This window comes from Armigeres subalbatus, chromosome 3 (assembly GCF_024139115.2).
Source record: "Armigeres subalbatus isolate Guangzhou_Male chromosome 3, GZ_Asu_2, whole genome shotgun sequence".
Classification (NCBI taxonomy): domain Eukaryota; kingdom Metazoa; phylum Arthropoda; class Insecta; order Diptera; family Culicidae; genus Armigeres; species Armigeres subalbatus.
In genome coordinates, this window is record NC_085141.1 from 165,535,607 (window position 1) to 165,552,189 (window position 16,583).

Consider the following 16,583-nt stretch of genomic DNA (forward strand, 5'->3'; position numbering starts at 1 on the left):
TTAATGAAGTTGCCTCTCATTATTATGAACAATTGTAAGCAAACGTAGGTATTCAGACCCTCAGCTCCATCCACATCATCGGCGCCAGCCCCACCCCGCATCGTCACTACTCCTCAAGCAGCCAATTATGCGGTGCGATCCTTTTCGGTTGGATTTTTCATGATTTCTGTTTATTTTTTCGAGCGGAACAAGCTCTCTATTTACCTTGCACTTGACTTGGTGGAACACTTTCGAATAAGCAATCCAAAAGCTACACCAATTTCCACCGTTGGTTGTCGTTGGTTATCGTCGTCGTCGTCGTAGTTGCCTGTTTCGGTTCGGTGGATGGGTCGTATGATTGTGCTTTGAGCATTTGTCGCGAGCTTTAGTGAATTCGGTGACCTGACCTGACTGGTGCCTATTTGTTGAGCTCACCAGCACCAGGTTGGTGTATATAGTTCGCTGCTGCTGCCGGTGTGGAGCTAGTTTCTTTTCTTAATGACTTTTGCCACTTGAATGGCTCGAGAGTGAGTTCGCTCGAAAAGGACCGTCACGCGATAATTGGAGCTCGGAGTGCAATATCAACCAATTATTATGATAGCATTAATTCAAATGTCAGTTTTCAATAGTTTTGGGGTGTTCGTCCGGGATAGGGGCTTGGTAGAATCGTTGACATCGAGGATGATGTCTTTTCTCTACTGATTCATCGTAGAGCGCCAGAGCTGAATTTATCGATTTGCTATTTCGCTCAAGGCAACGTGCCCGGCGCGCATGAAACCTCGCTACAAGAGGAATGTTCTCTATTTACTAGAGTCAAGGATTTCTGCTTCGTAGGGTTGACTGAAGACATGCAGCACTGGGGATTAATTTGGCACATCGTCTTATGGTAGTTCAATCCATACGAGCTTTGTGGAAATACAACAAGCATTAAACGGAACTGCATTGCGACACGGAATCACAATCACGTACCTACGTGAGGTGTTCTGTCAAGATTGGAAACTCTTTCACCGTCAATCTCGGTGGGTGTTGCTGCTTGAATGAAACAAGCATTCGGCAAGACATGACCGACTGGCACTTTTCAAATCACAAATGTTGTTTGGAAATATTAAAATGTCAAGAGTTGTCATCAGTTCAAGGGCATACGTTGGTACATTTTGAGCTGAGCTGTTAGGATTAAGGTTTATTGGTTCGAGATGGGATGCCACATAACTCCCGAGTACTTAGCAAACAAATACTTGGATCAGATGTTTCTTAGACACATGGTGTTATCGTTCTGTTTCATATTATGAACTAAATGTTTGTGCATATGTTTTACAACAAAAACATCAAATCTGAATGATGGGAATTTAGATAATGATAGTTCTATATGATAGTTCTGTGATCTCCCTTCCCCAACGACTGGTACCCAAGGTCATGCAGGTTTGTCGAATATCGAAACGACATATATGCAATATCCGAGAATGGAAACGTAGCCTTCTTGACGTTCCGAAAAAAATTTGTGCCAATTTGGCCAGATCGTGGAAATACACCGGCGCATTGCATGGACTCTTCGACAGGAGAAGAGGCGACAGTTCCACACGCCGACTGGAGGATACAACGATGAAAAGATATTACCATGAATAACTGGAGTATGTTGAAGATATTCCGGAATATGAAAAGGTAGAAAACCAATTATCTGTCATATGGAGTGCCTTCATCGCCACTAGCGAGTATAATCTGGCTAAACTGCGCAGTCTACCAAAATCTGAAAAACAGGTTTCAGGGGCATTCCTAAGTCCCTTAGAAACGCGTAAAGGGTTACGGCAAGGTGATGGTCATTCGTGCCTGCTATTCAACATCGCTTTGGTGGGGGTAATACGAAGGTCAAGAATTGACTAGAGTGGTAAGATTTTTACTAAGTCCGTCCAGCTATTTGGATTCGTCGACGACATAGATATTATGGCACGTAACTTTGAGAAGATGGAACCCTACACCAGACTGAAGAGTTAAACTAACCGATTTGGACTAGTCATCAACACGTCGAAGACGAAGTACATGATAGGAAGATGTTCAAATGAAGACGAAGTGTTCCACCCACCACGAGTTTGTATCGATCGGTGATGAAGAAATCGAGGTGGTCGAAGAATTCGTATACTTGGGCTCACCGTTGACTGCCGAAAATGATACCCGCAGAGAAATTCGGAGACACATCATGGCAGGAAATCGTACGTACTTTGGACTCCGCAAGAAGCTTCGATCGAATTCGAGTTCGCCGCCGTACAAAACTGACTATCTACAAAATTCATAAGACCGGTAGTCCTCTACAGAGTAAGAGTAAGCAGAGAAAGCTCAACGACCTTGCCGAACGCTCCTCTTCGGCAGGTTTAGTCATCAACGTCAACAAAACCAAATCGTTGGATGTAAACACGGTGACTCCTTCCAGTTTCACAGTAGCCGGACAACCAGTGGAGAATGTTGAAAGCTTCCAATATCTTGGTAGCCAAATGGCGTCAGACGGCGGTACCAAGATCGACATAGGCGCACGGATCAAGAAATCAAGGGCTGCCTGTGCGAGTTTAAGAAATATCTGGAAAAACAGGCAGATAAGTGAACGCACCAAAACACGAATTTTCAACTCTAACGTGAAATCTGTGCTGTTATACGCTAGCGAAACATGGTGTGTATCAGTGGAGAACATTCAACGGCTGCAGGTGTTCATTAACAGAGGCCTGCGGTATATAATTCGGGCCTGATGGCCTCACAACTGGATCTTAAACAACGAGCTCCATCGTCGTTGTCACCAGAGGCCGATAGCAACAGATATTCGGGATCGGAGGTGGGGCTGGGTCGGCCACACTCTACGTAGGGGCGGAAACGAACATCTGTAAACAAGCATTAGACTGGAACCCAGCGGGACATCGCAGCAGAGGCAGATCCAGAGGCTCATAGCGGCGAAGCCTCAATAAAGAAATAAAAGAAGTCGACCGAAATCTAACCTGGCAACAGGTTAAAGCGATAGCCGGGCAACGCTCAGGATGGACATCTTTCAAGCCGGCCCTTTGCACCACCGGAGGTGTACAGGATCCATAAGTAAAGTAAAGGTAGTCCTCTATGGACACGAGACCTACGCGCACTTGGAGTTTTTGAAAGAAGAAGAAGACCGTCTGTGGCGGCCAAAATACTATTTTCTAAAAAGAAAAGACCATCACCGCTAGGTAGATTAATCAGGGTTTTTTTATTGGAAGTTAAACTACCCTTCGCATTCAAAATCTTATTTTGCATAAGATTCTTGGATTTCTAATGGATCTCCAATTCTATCAATGTAAAAATATACATCTTAGTTCATAAAGTGACATTAGTATTTCCACAGCATTGTAACCATCTCATTATTGAAAGGTTACCGTCAAGAGGAGATATTTAAATGCTGAGTTCGTAATCATTGTTTCAAATATATTAATTAAAACGCCATCCGATCCTGATCCATAATACCCGGAAGAACACTATGAAAAAAAGTTACGCCAGAGAAACAAACGGAATGACGGATGATAAACCAGATCCATTTCCATTAATTTCTGTACACTCAATTCAAATTGCAGCCACGCGCAATGATTCTATTCCAGGGATTACACCCACCAATTTTCCCAGCAAAAATCCACTTCCTATCAAAATTCGTCGAATTTCATCTGCGCTTTTGTTTCTATAGTTATGTGTACGGGTAATGAGAAATGCCCCGCTTGGGCAGCCCACAACGTGGTGCGTGGGTGGAATGCGACGGGATGACGTGCTCCATCACATCGCCAAGCAGCAGACTTGTTGGAAAAAAGAATTGGTTCTAGTTATAAATAGAATCCTTGGGCGAGCGACTCGAATGGGCAAGGAATGAAACACACATGATGCTACTTGTGTGGGGAGTAGACTTTTATAGGGTTCAACGAGAAATAGCTTTTGTTATTGATAGAAGGAAAAACATGTTGAAAGTAACAAATTGAAGGGCCGTGACCAAAGCTCAGTGGTGCGCATAATGAAGAAGGGCCAATTACATTGGTAAATATAGTCAACACAGATCCAATTATTATTAACGATGGTAGCAGACATCGAGAAGTATAAGAACTAGACAGGTCTGAATGAAAACCATTGTCTAAATTTATTTTATTTTCAAAGTAGGATCATTCAGTTATATTTTTTGTAAAGCCTATGGGATAACTTTTTTAATAGAAGGTTAAGCCCAAAAGTATAATACATTAATTGACTCAGCTGGATCAATTGTGATGATGTTTGTCGGTGCGTAAGTGTGTACACTTGTATGTGTGTGTGTTCGTATGTGTGCGTATTTCGACATAAACATTAAGGCCGCCTCCAGCGTCTCATATTTGACTCGACTTCAATTGCCAGTAACGAGAAGTAAAGTTTGCTTAATCATTGAAGTCGAAATTTGTATCTGGAAGTCTAAATGAAGTAGTGGCCACTAGTGGTATATCGGGTACTTTTTTTCTAGCAACACCCTCCCTCCCTCTTTTGTTGTCAGAAAATTACGAGCAAAACTATCTAACTCAATGTTTACAAAAGTTAAGCAAAATTGACCTAATTTTAGGAATCGCAGATCGCAAACTCGATGGTTTGGCTAGAAGATTCTGGAATGCTACTTCATGAATCGAATATTCATCTACGAGGCAGAAGAAGGGTGGCTAGTGCCCCCATCACGGCAGGTGATGGGGTCTACTGGGTCCAATGCTGTACGTGATGTACGGTGATATGATGAGATTGATGCTTCCGCTTAAAGTCATGATAGTTGGATTATCTGATGACTTGTACTGATCCTGATATTGTACTGATCTTGTACTAAGAGTCCGTCGAAGTGGTCGAGTTGTTTGTAGTTCATTCGATCAGTTTCGCCGAGAAATGGTTGCGTTGTAAGAAGCTACAGCATCATGAAACGGAGATATGATAGTCGTCAACAATTGACGATTGTCTGCCCTGGAACAGTCATGTCGACAACGCCTGCAAGCGCACGTCGACGGCACTATCGAGAATGACGGCAAACGGCTCTAGTGTGTGCTCCTGCAAGCTCAAGCTGCTAGCAAGCGTGGCGGTTTCAATACTGTTGTAGGGGAAATTGTAGCCTGGGTGTCGGTGTTAAGCGCAATCTGCAACGACTGAAAGCTGGAGAGTACTCGTAGACTGATGTGCCTGAAAGTCATCAACACATATCGCTCCGTATCTCGCGAGCTGGCATGCGTACTCGCGGATATGATGCCCATCAAACAGGTGGTCTATGAGAACTAAGAATGCTACGCCCTCAGGGGTACCGCTAATGCCCGAAGGAATATCAAGGCAGCAACGGCAACCAAATGGCAGAGGCACTAGGAGTGGGCAGGTGGACCCCCACCGCCTAGTCCCAAGTGTGTCGACCTGGTTTAGCAAGCCTCATGGAAAGCTAAACTTTGGTTTGACCCAGTTCCAGGTGGTCCCCCAGCTGTCCACGATGTTCAGACGTAACAGAAACGGTTGAACATATTCTTGCTGGAATACCAGATAGTGTGGGACACCCTGGTGTCGACTGAAAATGTGTAGGAAACAGGTACCAGTTAGTTATGCATAGTTGCTCTTCGGTATACTGCCGCTAATTGGCCCATATACAGATGTGCTCGACTTGCGGTTAGCGGCAGTATAGATTAAGAAAAAATATTATTGATATATTGTATGTACCCCCGAGTAGCACAAGATAGATAAAATTGGTTACAGCAACTTGGTTGTGACTAAATCAAGTCACATACGAATTGCAATAACCTATGGGAAATATGTGTGCAGCGCGGCGCTACTGGCAGAGCTATTAGTCAGTAGCCTGCAGTGAAATGGAGTGAAAGGGAATTCTGATTTGTTTTGTTTCTTTGTTCGCAACATGTTGCATTCGACGACGAATCCTGTCTCATTGTTTTCTATTGAAAATGGGACAGATGGAGTTGTAGAAATAAACATATCCACGGTCATTATAGATTTTGCCACAATTTACAATTAGGTGGACCCGATTTTCTCCATTGGCCTCTCGCACGTCCTTACAAGTGTTTTTATTATTTGTTTGTCCTATCATCTACCAGAGATGTCCTACACAGTTTAACAATCAAATAAAATATATTGAGTGAGTGCAACTAATACCTAGATGGATATTTGATCTTTCGAAATGTCACTTCAATCTGACAAAATGGTGCACGTCAAATACACGCGGGCGAGCGTACAGCAATGTGCGCTCTCGCGCTTGGCTCCGGCGTGTATTATTTTGACAGATCGAAGTGACATTTAGAAAACTCAAATATCCATCTATTAGTTGCATTTAATGAATGAACTTTATTAGATTGTCAAAAGTTTTCTGAACCGTTCCACAGACGAGGGAAATAATAATATGGCAATATACAGATTATTTGAATTATTTTAATTTATATAATATCTACAATAACTATGAATTGAAAAATTTCCACAAAAAAAATCAATAAAAAGCAATCAAATAAATATGGAAATTTCTTTGGAAAAATATAAAAAAGCAATGAAACTGAGCATTTCTTCTCCATAGATGACCATTTCTATAGAAGCGTTTATCGTTCATAGAAAATTTAATACATTCCTTTTTCCTATTTTAGTAGAGTTATTTTTATTGCTTTTGTTTTTTGGGTTGAAATACAAATATAAAAGATTATGCTTTTCTGAAAAATATAGTTCATCGCAAAAAAAAATATAATCCCATTTCTTCAACATGTCCCACGTGCGGCATTTCCCCCTGACGTGGCGTCCACCCGGATTTGACTTTTTTTTAATAATGTAAGTAGTGGTTTCGATTTTTTGTTGTTTTGCAAATGACTTCTACACTATGTAGTTGGATCCCTAAGTATCAAAAACAATAATTAGAGTTTTAATTTAAAGGATAGTTTTGAAAAAAAAATCAGTTTTTCAAAAGATGTTGCATCACACCCGGATATAACCTATTGATTTTTTCGTGGAAACTTTCTAACTTTTTGAATAAACACAATCTTCTTCTTATTGGCATTACATCCCCACTCTGGGACAGAGCCGCCTCGCAGCTTAGTGTTCATTAAGCACTTCCACAGTTATTAACTGCGAGGTTTCTAAGCCAGTTTACCATTTTTGCATTCGTATATCACGAGGCTAACACGATGATACTTTTATGCCCAGGGAAGTCGAGACAGTTTCCAATCCGAAAATTGCCTAGACCGGCACCGGGAATCGAACCCAGCCACCCTCAGCATGGTCTTGCTTTGTAGCCGCGCGTCTTACCGCACGGCTAAGGAGGGCCCCTAAACACAATATATTATATAAAATTTTGTAATTGTTTATTGCTAGTATTGATTTATTTATGTAAATTTTGTATTTTTTCAATTGAATATTTTGATTTCTTGATGGAAAACTCTTCTTTAATAATTGCAATTTTGCTTTTAGAAGTCTCAATAAATTTTTGATTCGTGAAAATGTAGAAAATCAGTTTGGGGTGAAAAGCACTTCATATGATTATTGAAGCTAAAGATTTTGTTGATGTTTTGTAATACTAACACGCAATCAAAACGATCAACAAAACCATCAACGCCATTCTGAGACACTGCTCTATGGTCAAGGGTACAGATTTACGCGAAAGATGCATTTTACGCCAAAACTAAATTTAAAAAAAAAGTACTACAAAATTGTTCACTTGTTTAGAGCAATTTTACTAACCAGGATTAGGGTGTCCCTCAAAAAACAATATTTATGATCTGCTCATTTCATTTTTTATTTCTCACGAATGTCACCTTCTGAAGACTTTTGGAACTTTTCAAAATGCGTGTTTTGCTATAATAACATCGTTTGTATCTTCTTCCGTTGTCGCGCTATATCAATTTACTTGAAAAAAACATGACTTCAGTAAAATTGGTAAAACTTGAGATAAAAAAGTAACATATCTTAATTGACAGAAAAACAGTACATTTACCCATCAAAAGTTGCATTTTTTAGTTCTAAAAGTTACCCGAAGACGACTTTTGAGGTACATCCTAATCTAATTAGGTAAAATTGCTCTAAATCAGCCAACTTAAGAGCTACAGATAAAGCTTTTTTAGCAAAATTTATTAGAATAAGCTGCGCTACAAACTTTGTAGAACATAATATGTCAGTATTTTGAAAAATAAAAAAAAAAACTATTTTTTTTATATAATGGGCCACCCTATTTTTTTGATAGCACCATAATGATGGCCTTACTATTTCTAACAATTTTGTAGAACAACATTTTTTTTCTAGAAAATATAGTTTTGGCGTAAAATGCATCTTTCCGCGTAAAACATAGTGCACTGATCTTTTGCTGTTTCAATAATTTATAGTTTGTGGTATATTATAACAAAGTCCCGCATTCTTCGATAATGTTATCGCTAAACAAAACAGCCCGTTCTGAAGAATCTCAACATTCTTCCTCTTTTCCACCGTGGATTCATAGTGCCTGGTTAGGTTACATAATTGTATAAAAAGCCCTGACGGTCAGAGTACTTATCAGGATATTTCTTTCTTTCTTTCAAATTGGCTGCAAGGTTGTGCACCGTTATTGATCTTTGTAATCATGGAGTTACGGAAGCTTACCTAATGAGAATGGTTTATCGATCTCAGTTCAGCCGTTCAGTCGATTCATCGCTCAATATCACAGTTTCTGGTCAATCACGGTGGTGGAATTCAATGGGATTGTACAAACTCGTCTTATGACAAGTGAAGACATTCCACTAAAAAGCTCAAAATAATTTTCTTAACAGCTACTTTAAATTTCAAGGTCAAATCTGTCCGGTATTAGAAATATTAGAATCATTTTGCTTTTGATAAAAGTAGCAAAAAATATTATCATTTGAGAATACAGAATACTTTCAAGAGGCAATATGGAACCCCTTTTCCTACAGATTCTCAAGAGACACAGTGAAAACTGATAAAACTAGTCATAATTTGGCACCAGCACGCAATCTCGAGTAACCAGTTGTCCATAAATTTCACCGCGTCATTGGACCCTAGGGATATCTTCTATTCATGCTCCATTATGGCTATGTTTTTGCTCTTGTTTCCTTTCATTTTTGGTGGTGATATCGGTGCTTTGCTCGGCCTGTCGATACTTGAAGGCACATTCTTGAGTCAGCCCAGAACAGGAAAAAAACATGCATTGAGTACCTTCAGCACTGCTTTTGAACCAAATTACGCAAGGCAAAGAGATGGACCAGGTGGCATAGCATTGTGTAGCCACGTTGCGATTGTCGTTAGAGGTGGTAGAATGTAGCTACAGAATCTTTCGAAAGCTACGTTCGTTTGTCTGCTACGAATTTTGCGGTGCGGTTTATCCTAATCTCATTTCCCAGTGCGCTCGTATATATGTATCGTTCTGCACTGGCTTTAATGTTGCCCCTTCAACGCTTTTGTTGGCGGTGTCTACCGAAAGCTTTCAGCCAAATTTATACATGTATGCCTTTCAGACTCATGGAACTGTTGCGGCCGGTCCAGCCGTGCGTGCTCTTGTTTTCCAATGGTCACAGTTGGTGTGTGGATTGGATATGCCTTTACGGTGCACAACCAGAAGGATACCGGCACGCAATAACTACGGTGGCGATTACGTTGAGCATTCCATTCTCCGAATACGTAATGAAGCTGGCACCAATCAGAGGAGGTACACTTGTGCATCCTTTGCCACAACCCCATACGTGTAGGGACCAGCCTGTGAAGCTGAACGGGATTAAAGATATTAAACGAAGGCTTTTAATTTAAATTCACGTTTTCCAGCTAGAAGTCTTTGCCACGGGCGTAGAACCATATGCTTCCATGATTTGTACTCGATTGCTAACCAGGCGTTAACTGAGCTTTTCTATCTAATTTATGGGAAATTGGTTGTATGCATGTTCGTACCTAAGTGCCTACAATATTGGCTTGTTCTGAGTGCGATACCAACGTTACTGCTGGATGGTCAGAGATGCTAAGCGGATACATTTGCACATAACAAATAAGTCTGCTGTGAAAACAAAGATTGTTTTCTGATCTATAGAGAAAAAGTATAGAGAAAGAGGTAAATAGTTTTACAGTCGACGTACTTCCAACAACTTCTTCACCAAAAGAGAAGGCAATTCACATTTTCTTTTAAAAAATTGCGATTAGAAATTAAAAAAGCTTTGTGATGGACCTGCATCACAATACAAAAATCGAAAAAGCTTTGCACGTCTTTGTAGATATAAATCTAAATTCAACAAAGATAATGAAGTGCATTTTTGCCACCTCTCATGGGAAGGGTCTATGTGATGCAATAGGTGGAACATTAAAAGGAATGGCTAGAAACGCTTGTGTGTTAGTTGAATATGAACGACCAACTAAAATGCAGAAGAGTTAAATAACTGGTTTAAATAGAGAAGTAATGATTTTTTGACTAAAATATAGTTTTCGTTATGTTTCACAAGAAGATTATGAACAAGGAGTAACGGAGTGAAGCAATATATTTTAGCAGACAAAGATGAGTACTGGTACACAAATATTGCGAAAACTCAATAGCCTGCGTTCCATAAGCATTTTAACTTACTTATCAAAAGTATTTGGAAAAAATCTCAGAAAACATCAATGTTACTACATCAATTAGAATAACCTTTTAATTCCATTTTAATCAGGGGTCAGTCCTATCTTAACAACAGCACAAAAACTATAATGTTAAACATTTTGGATGATATCGGATTGATTCTAGACAGAGGTAATTCAGTTGTTTTGCTATTACTCGAACTTTTGGAGGCATTTGACAAGATTTTACATAATGCACGTTGCAATCAATTGCGAAATGATTTCAAGTTTTCGAGAGAGTTAATTTTTCTCATAAAATCATATTTACAAGATCGGATACAATCTGTGTTTAATAATTGGGGATTGAAAAATAGTTTAACATTTTTATTACCCAAAACATGTTTAGATCGATTTTAGAAAGCAAAATAGCGATTTTATGTGAAAACAAAAATTTGGGTTGTAGACGGTTAAATCTCTTATTCTGCTCCATTTCATAGCATTCATTTTTTACATCTAAGCAGATAACACTGAATCAACAATTTGACGCCACACGGTGTGAGGCCGCATCTCTCCATCCTTGAATGCGCCCCACGCTCGCCAAATCGTTTTGCACCTGGCCTGCCCACCTCACTCGCTGTGCTCCAAGCCGTCTCGTACCTGCCAGATCGGAAGTGAACACCATCTGTGCAGGGTTGCTGTCCGGCATTCTTGCAACATGCCCTGCGCATCGCACTCTTCCGGCTTTAGCTACCTTCTGGGTACTGGGTTCGCCGTAGAGCTGGGCGAGCTCGTGGTTCATTCTTCGCCGCCACACACCGTCTTCTTGCACACCGCCAAAGATGGTCCTAAGCACCCTACCGGTCTACCGGTCTTATCAGCGTCTTGTACATGACACATTTGGTGCGGTGGTGAATCTTTGACTTTCACAGATGATGGGTCTATACTGTCGTATGCGCCTTGAAATCAATGAACAGATGGTGCGTTGGGACTGTAAGGATTCGCTCGTACAATTAAAAGACGTCCTTTCAGATCCGGTGCAAAAGTCAAAGTGTTTTATTACGCATATAAAAGTCTACTACGATCGTCTACATATATTACAGCCTACTACATCTCTCCTTTACGACATTTTAATAGTTAAACACAATTTAACAAAATTATCTGTTTACATTAATTCATACGCTTGCATTTATAAAGAACATAATCTTTCAAGTATTCTGGTTTCCGATTCTTCCGACTACATCGATTCTCTCGAGTACACATTTGCTTCTGATCCGATACTTCATGTTCTTGTGGTATTGGTTTTGGGTTGGATTTTGAATTCAAAATATCGTCGATAGGGGCTGTAAATCTTTGTGATTGTTCAAATGGGTTGCTGCATATTAACAGTTTTGTGTGATTTACATGTCTGTCGGACCTTACACCGGTATCCATATTTTCCAATGTAAGGCGTGTTCCTTCTCTCTTCAAAACAACATGAGGTTGTGGATGAAAATTTGTAGTTAACTTATTACGTTTGATGAAATTTTTTACAATTACATGATCTCCGACATCAATTTTTGAATACTTGGCATTTCTCTTATGATCCGCGTACTTCTTTCCTTTCTCCTTTCTTGAAAAATCTAGTTCTCTTACTGAATCGTTTCCTGCAGCGCTAACTATGTCTGGAAGTTTGTCTTTCAAATTTCGACCAAAAAGCAACTTGGCTGGAGTTTCGTTAGTAGTAGAATGGGGAGTGTTCCGGTATGCTAGAAGAAAATCTTGCAAGTCCGATTTCCAGTCACGGTTCATGGCAAAACTTATTTTTATTGTTTTAAGTAGTGTCCTGTTATATCGTTCTACCAGCCCATTTTGAAAAGGTGCATAAGGAATCGAATGTAAAATGATGATTCCATTAGTGTGTATCTTCAATCTAACCCCCGCTGTCCGGCAGTGGTATTATGGAAGAAAGCTGTCTTTAATAAAGTCAGCTTTAGCCCGGGAGTTAGAAGGTGTTAGCTCTACTGCAGCTCCAGTGACCCATTTCAGACTGCCTGGTAACTCACGTCCAGTCCGAGGTCACTTTCACTTGCAATAAGCCCCGCCTGTTTATGTTACCATTATCAATTGGATAATAGATCCATAAACAAACTTCCGGATTGTTAAATCCAGCGCGAATTTGGTTTTGGAATCATATTAAAACAAATTGAAACAATCTCACCAAATTGATCCAATTCCGTACAAATGAACTGAGGAAGAGCAGATTACAACGAGTATCCACGAACAAACCACTACTCTTCCAGCGCTATTCCGACTTCCGAGCAACTCTTTATTGATCCATATTTTCCTGGTATTTTCACAAATTCATACATGTTTTCACCAAATTCATCCCCGTATTCAAACTACACAAACGATTTCGCGCACTCAAATAAGAATACACTTGTGAAAAAGTCACCAAACTCGTAAATCTCAAACTTCAGATAACTTAAACTTTTTTCTTCTAGTACATATGCAAAAAATACACATCAGCCGAATCTTTTTCTTGCGGAAACGAACAAAAACCGTGACAGCAAATTTAAAAGCAACCATCCGCGCGCATGGCTTGCTGCGATCAAAAATGATGATTCCATGAGTAGTACAAAATTCAGAGAATTCTTCAGATGGGAACGGTGGTCCATTGTCACACACTAACTCTTCTGGATATCCAAACCGTGCAAATATTATGCGTAACTTATAAATAGTAGCTTTGCAGTTGTGGTAGTCATAACTTCTACTTCAGGATATCTGGAAAAATAATCGACGACTACCAACAAATGAATTCCATTAGTAACTTCCATAAAGTCCAACGCTAATTTTACCCAGGGCTTGCTTGGCATACAAATGCGTGTTATAGGTTCCACACTTGGTTCAGATACCAGTTGACATCCTTTACATGTTTTCACATATTGTTCGACCATGGTATCGATTCTAATCCACCAAACCTTTTCCCTGAGACGCCTTTTCATTGCTTGAATTCCCAAATGTGGTTCATGAGCAAGTTGTAAAATTTTGATTTGTAGGCTTCTTGGGATTATAATTTTTCTATTTTTCAAAATTATTTCACCATTCGACGAAAGATCATTTACAATCAATTTGTAGCGATTGAGAGTTTTTGGCCATCTCCTTGGTGGATATGGAATCCATTTCATCAGTTCTGTGAGTTCAATGTCTTTCTTTGTTGCGTCAATAATTTCCTGTAATGTGATAGCTATAGGCTTAATGTCATTAGATAATAATCGAATAATCCTTTCACATTCTTCATCATAACTTTCTGTACAGAGTGTCCCTTCCTGACATAATCGTGATAACGGATCTGCTATGTTGAATTTACCGGGCTTATATATCACACGGTAATCATATGACATTAATCTAAGCTTCCAACGTTCTATTCTTGCGCAAGGTTTGATTCTATCTCCAAATATTGTCACTAAAGGCTTGTGATCAGTGATCAACCAGAAGAACTTTCCATACAGGTAGAAATGGAACTTCTCTGGTGCCCAAACAACAGCAACAGAAAGCTTCACGTTCTGTCTGTGCATATCTTCGTTCAATTTCAGATAATGTCTTGGAAGCATACGCGATTATTTTTACAATACCATCTTCATTTTTCTGAAATAATACTGCACCCAATCCTACTGGACTCGCATCGGTTACAACAAAAGTTTCCATGTTTGGATCAAAGAACGACAAGGTTTCATTGTTTGCTAGGGACGCTTTAAGTTTGTCGAAAGCTTCCTGGTGAACATTTGTCCATTTGAAATTTACACTCCTTTTTACTAATGCGTTCAGAGGGCTTGCTATGGTAGACAATTTCGGTATATGTGAATTTACGAATGTGACTAGTCCTAAGAAGCTTCTAACTTCTTCCGTCGTTTTTGGTTCACGGAACTTGGTAATAGCAGCAAGTTTCTCATCCGACACTTTTACACCCTGTGCAGATAAATGGTAACCAAGAAATTCTAGTGATGTGACACATTCTACGGTTTTCGCATCGTTCAGAACAACATTGTATTCCTTCAAGCGATTTTTGACCAGTTCGGTTCTTAGCTAGAAGGACATAAGTAATAGTAGTTAACTTCAAATATTTAACATATTTGAAGAAATATACCTTGAGAATGTCTTCATTAGGTGCATGGATTAAAATGTCATCTATGAATATTATTATCCATGGAAAACCGGCCAAAATTGTTTCGATACATTTTTGAAATAATTCCGGGGCGGCAGATAAGCCAAACATGAGCCGTTTATATCGCATTAATCCGAGCGGCGATATGAAAGTTGTAATATATCGACAATCCTCTCGAAGCAAAAGTTGGTGAAATGCTTGTTTTATATCAAATTTGGAAAAAACATGGCTTCCTTTCAGCCGGCAAATCATTTGTTCGAATGTGGGCAATGGATGAACTTCTCGAATGATTGCCTTATTTGCTTCACGCAAATCTATAATAATTCGAACTTCTGTAGCACTTTTACGTTTGACAATCATGGGAGATACCCATTCCGATGCTTCAAACACATGTTCAATTATGTCAAGATCTTCTAATTCTTTTAGTTTCAGTAATGTTAGCTCCTCTAGAGGAATTGGAATTCGTCGATATGATTGTCTGACTGGTGGTATAGACTTATCTATTTTTATCGAAGCACACATATCTGGGTATTTTAATTAAACTATGCATTATACACGTCATATAAAGTTAAACAATACTAAATTTACCTTTGATGCAGGTCACCTCAGGAGTGAGCGTACGTAGGAACTTCACTATGCCTAGTTTTTCAGCTGTTTTTCCAGAGAGCAGCGAGCACCTGCCGTCCTTGATGACAAAAAACGTGCTAACACAGGATGCTCCGTCAATCGAAACTTCCATTTCTGCCTCTCCAAGCACCGTTAAAGGAGTTGTTGAACCATATGCCCGGAAAATTTTATCACTACCTTTCTTGATGGAGTACGCTCTGAAACCTAAGCGTTTCAATGTAGTCCAATCGTCCGTGCTCAATACGTCTTCGTCCGCTCCGGTGTCGATAATAAAGCGAAGAGTGACTCCACCGACATCAGCCATCACCGTTCGTTTGCCATCTAGATGGAATAATTCTCGAATCTCCACATTTTTGGTAACATCGTCGATCTCACGTACGAATTTCGGTTTCCTATCCGTATTCTGGTGTATTCCGTTGGCCACAGTTTTTACGTTGCTGAACCGGTGCTTTCGATTGTCTCTGCAACAACGTGCGAAGTGCCCAATTTTGTTGCACTTATTGCAGCGAGAGGTTTTAGCGGGACAATGCTGATCGTTTGATATATGGTTCCCAAGACATCTGGTACACTTCGTGCTTGGTTTCTTGTTTTGATTGTTGGACATTTTATTGAAGGTGTTTAATTCGGCTGAAACATTTGATTTCCCACGGAACTCTTGAACCTTAATAACAATAGAAATATATATTTTTTTTTTTACAAAGAATTCCCTTTTTTTATGTTTTTTTTTAAGTTAATACCTGCTTGTTTACTGATTCATACGTCCTTCCGATGTTCAACATATCATCGAGGGAAGTATCAGCTTCGAGATACTTTGCTCTCAATTTATCATCAGTTGTAGCAAATATTATTTGATCCATGATCATATTCTCACTTTGGTCTCCAAAGTTACACAGCTCTGCTTGGGCCCGTAAGCGAATAAGGAATTGATCAAGCTTCTCGTTGGGGTTGAATTGGAGTTGTCTGAATTTGAATCGCTCGTACCGCAGTGACATACGAGGTGAATAGTAATTATCGAGCGCCTCTATTGTTACACGATACGGATTGTCCATCACAGTACTTTCATCCATCGACACTGTTTTGCCTATTTTCCGGACATCTGCACCTCCGAAACACATGAGGGCTTTATACATCTCATTATGGTCCTCAACTCCTTTCAATGAAAGATATGCTGTGAACTGATCCTTCCATTCTTCCCATCGAGAGCTTGTCGATCCATCACCGATCTCAACAAATGGCGATATGTTGAAACTCAGCTACGAAAATTGATTCATTAATGCATGAAACCACTTTTACATAAACAAATATGTATATTATTTTAGGA

At 39.7% G+C, this 16,583-nt stretch overlaps 2 protein-coding genes across 3 annotated transcripts in view; both read right to left on the bottom strand.

Moving 5' to 3' along the window:
* LOC134227591 (acetylcholinesterase) overlaps positions 1-16,583 on the bottom strand; it is a 142,707-nt gene that overhangs the window by 61,357 nt on the left and 64,767 nt on the right. The window lies entirely within an intron of this gene.
* On the bottom strand, positions 15,080-16,466 carry LOC134226000 (uncharacterized). Its single transcript, XM_062706502.1, has 2 exons — positions 16,000-16,466; positions 15,080-15,923 (listed from the first exon to the last, which is right to left on the bottom strand). Exons 1-2 carry the CDS (start codon positions 16,390-16,392, stop codon positions 15,204-15,206), a joined length of 1,113 nt encoding a protein of 370 aa, XP_062562486.1. The 5' UTR covers positions 16,393-16,466; the 3' UTR covers positions 15,080-15,203.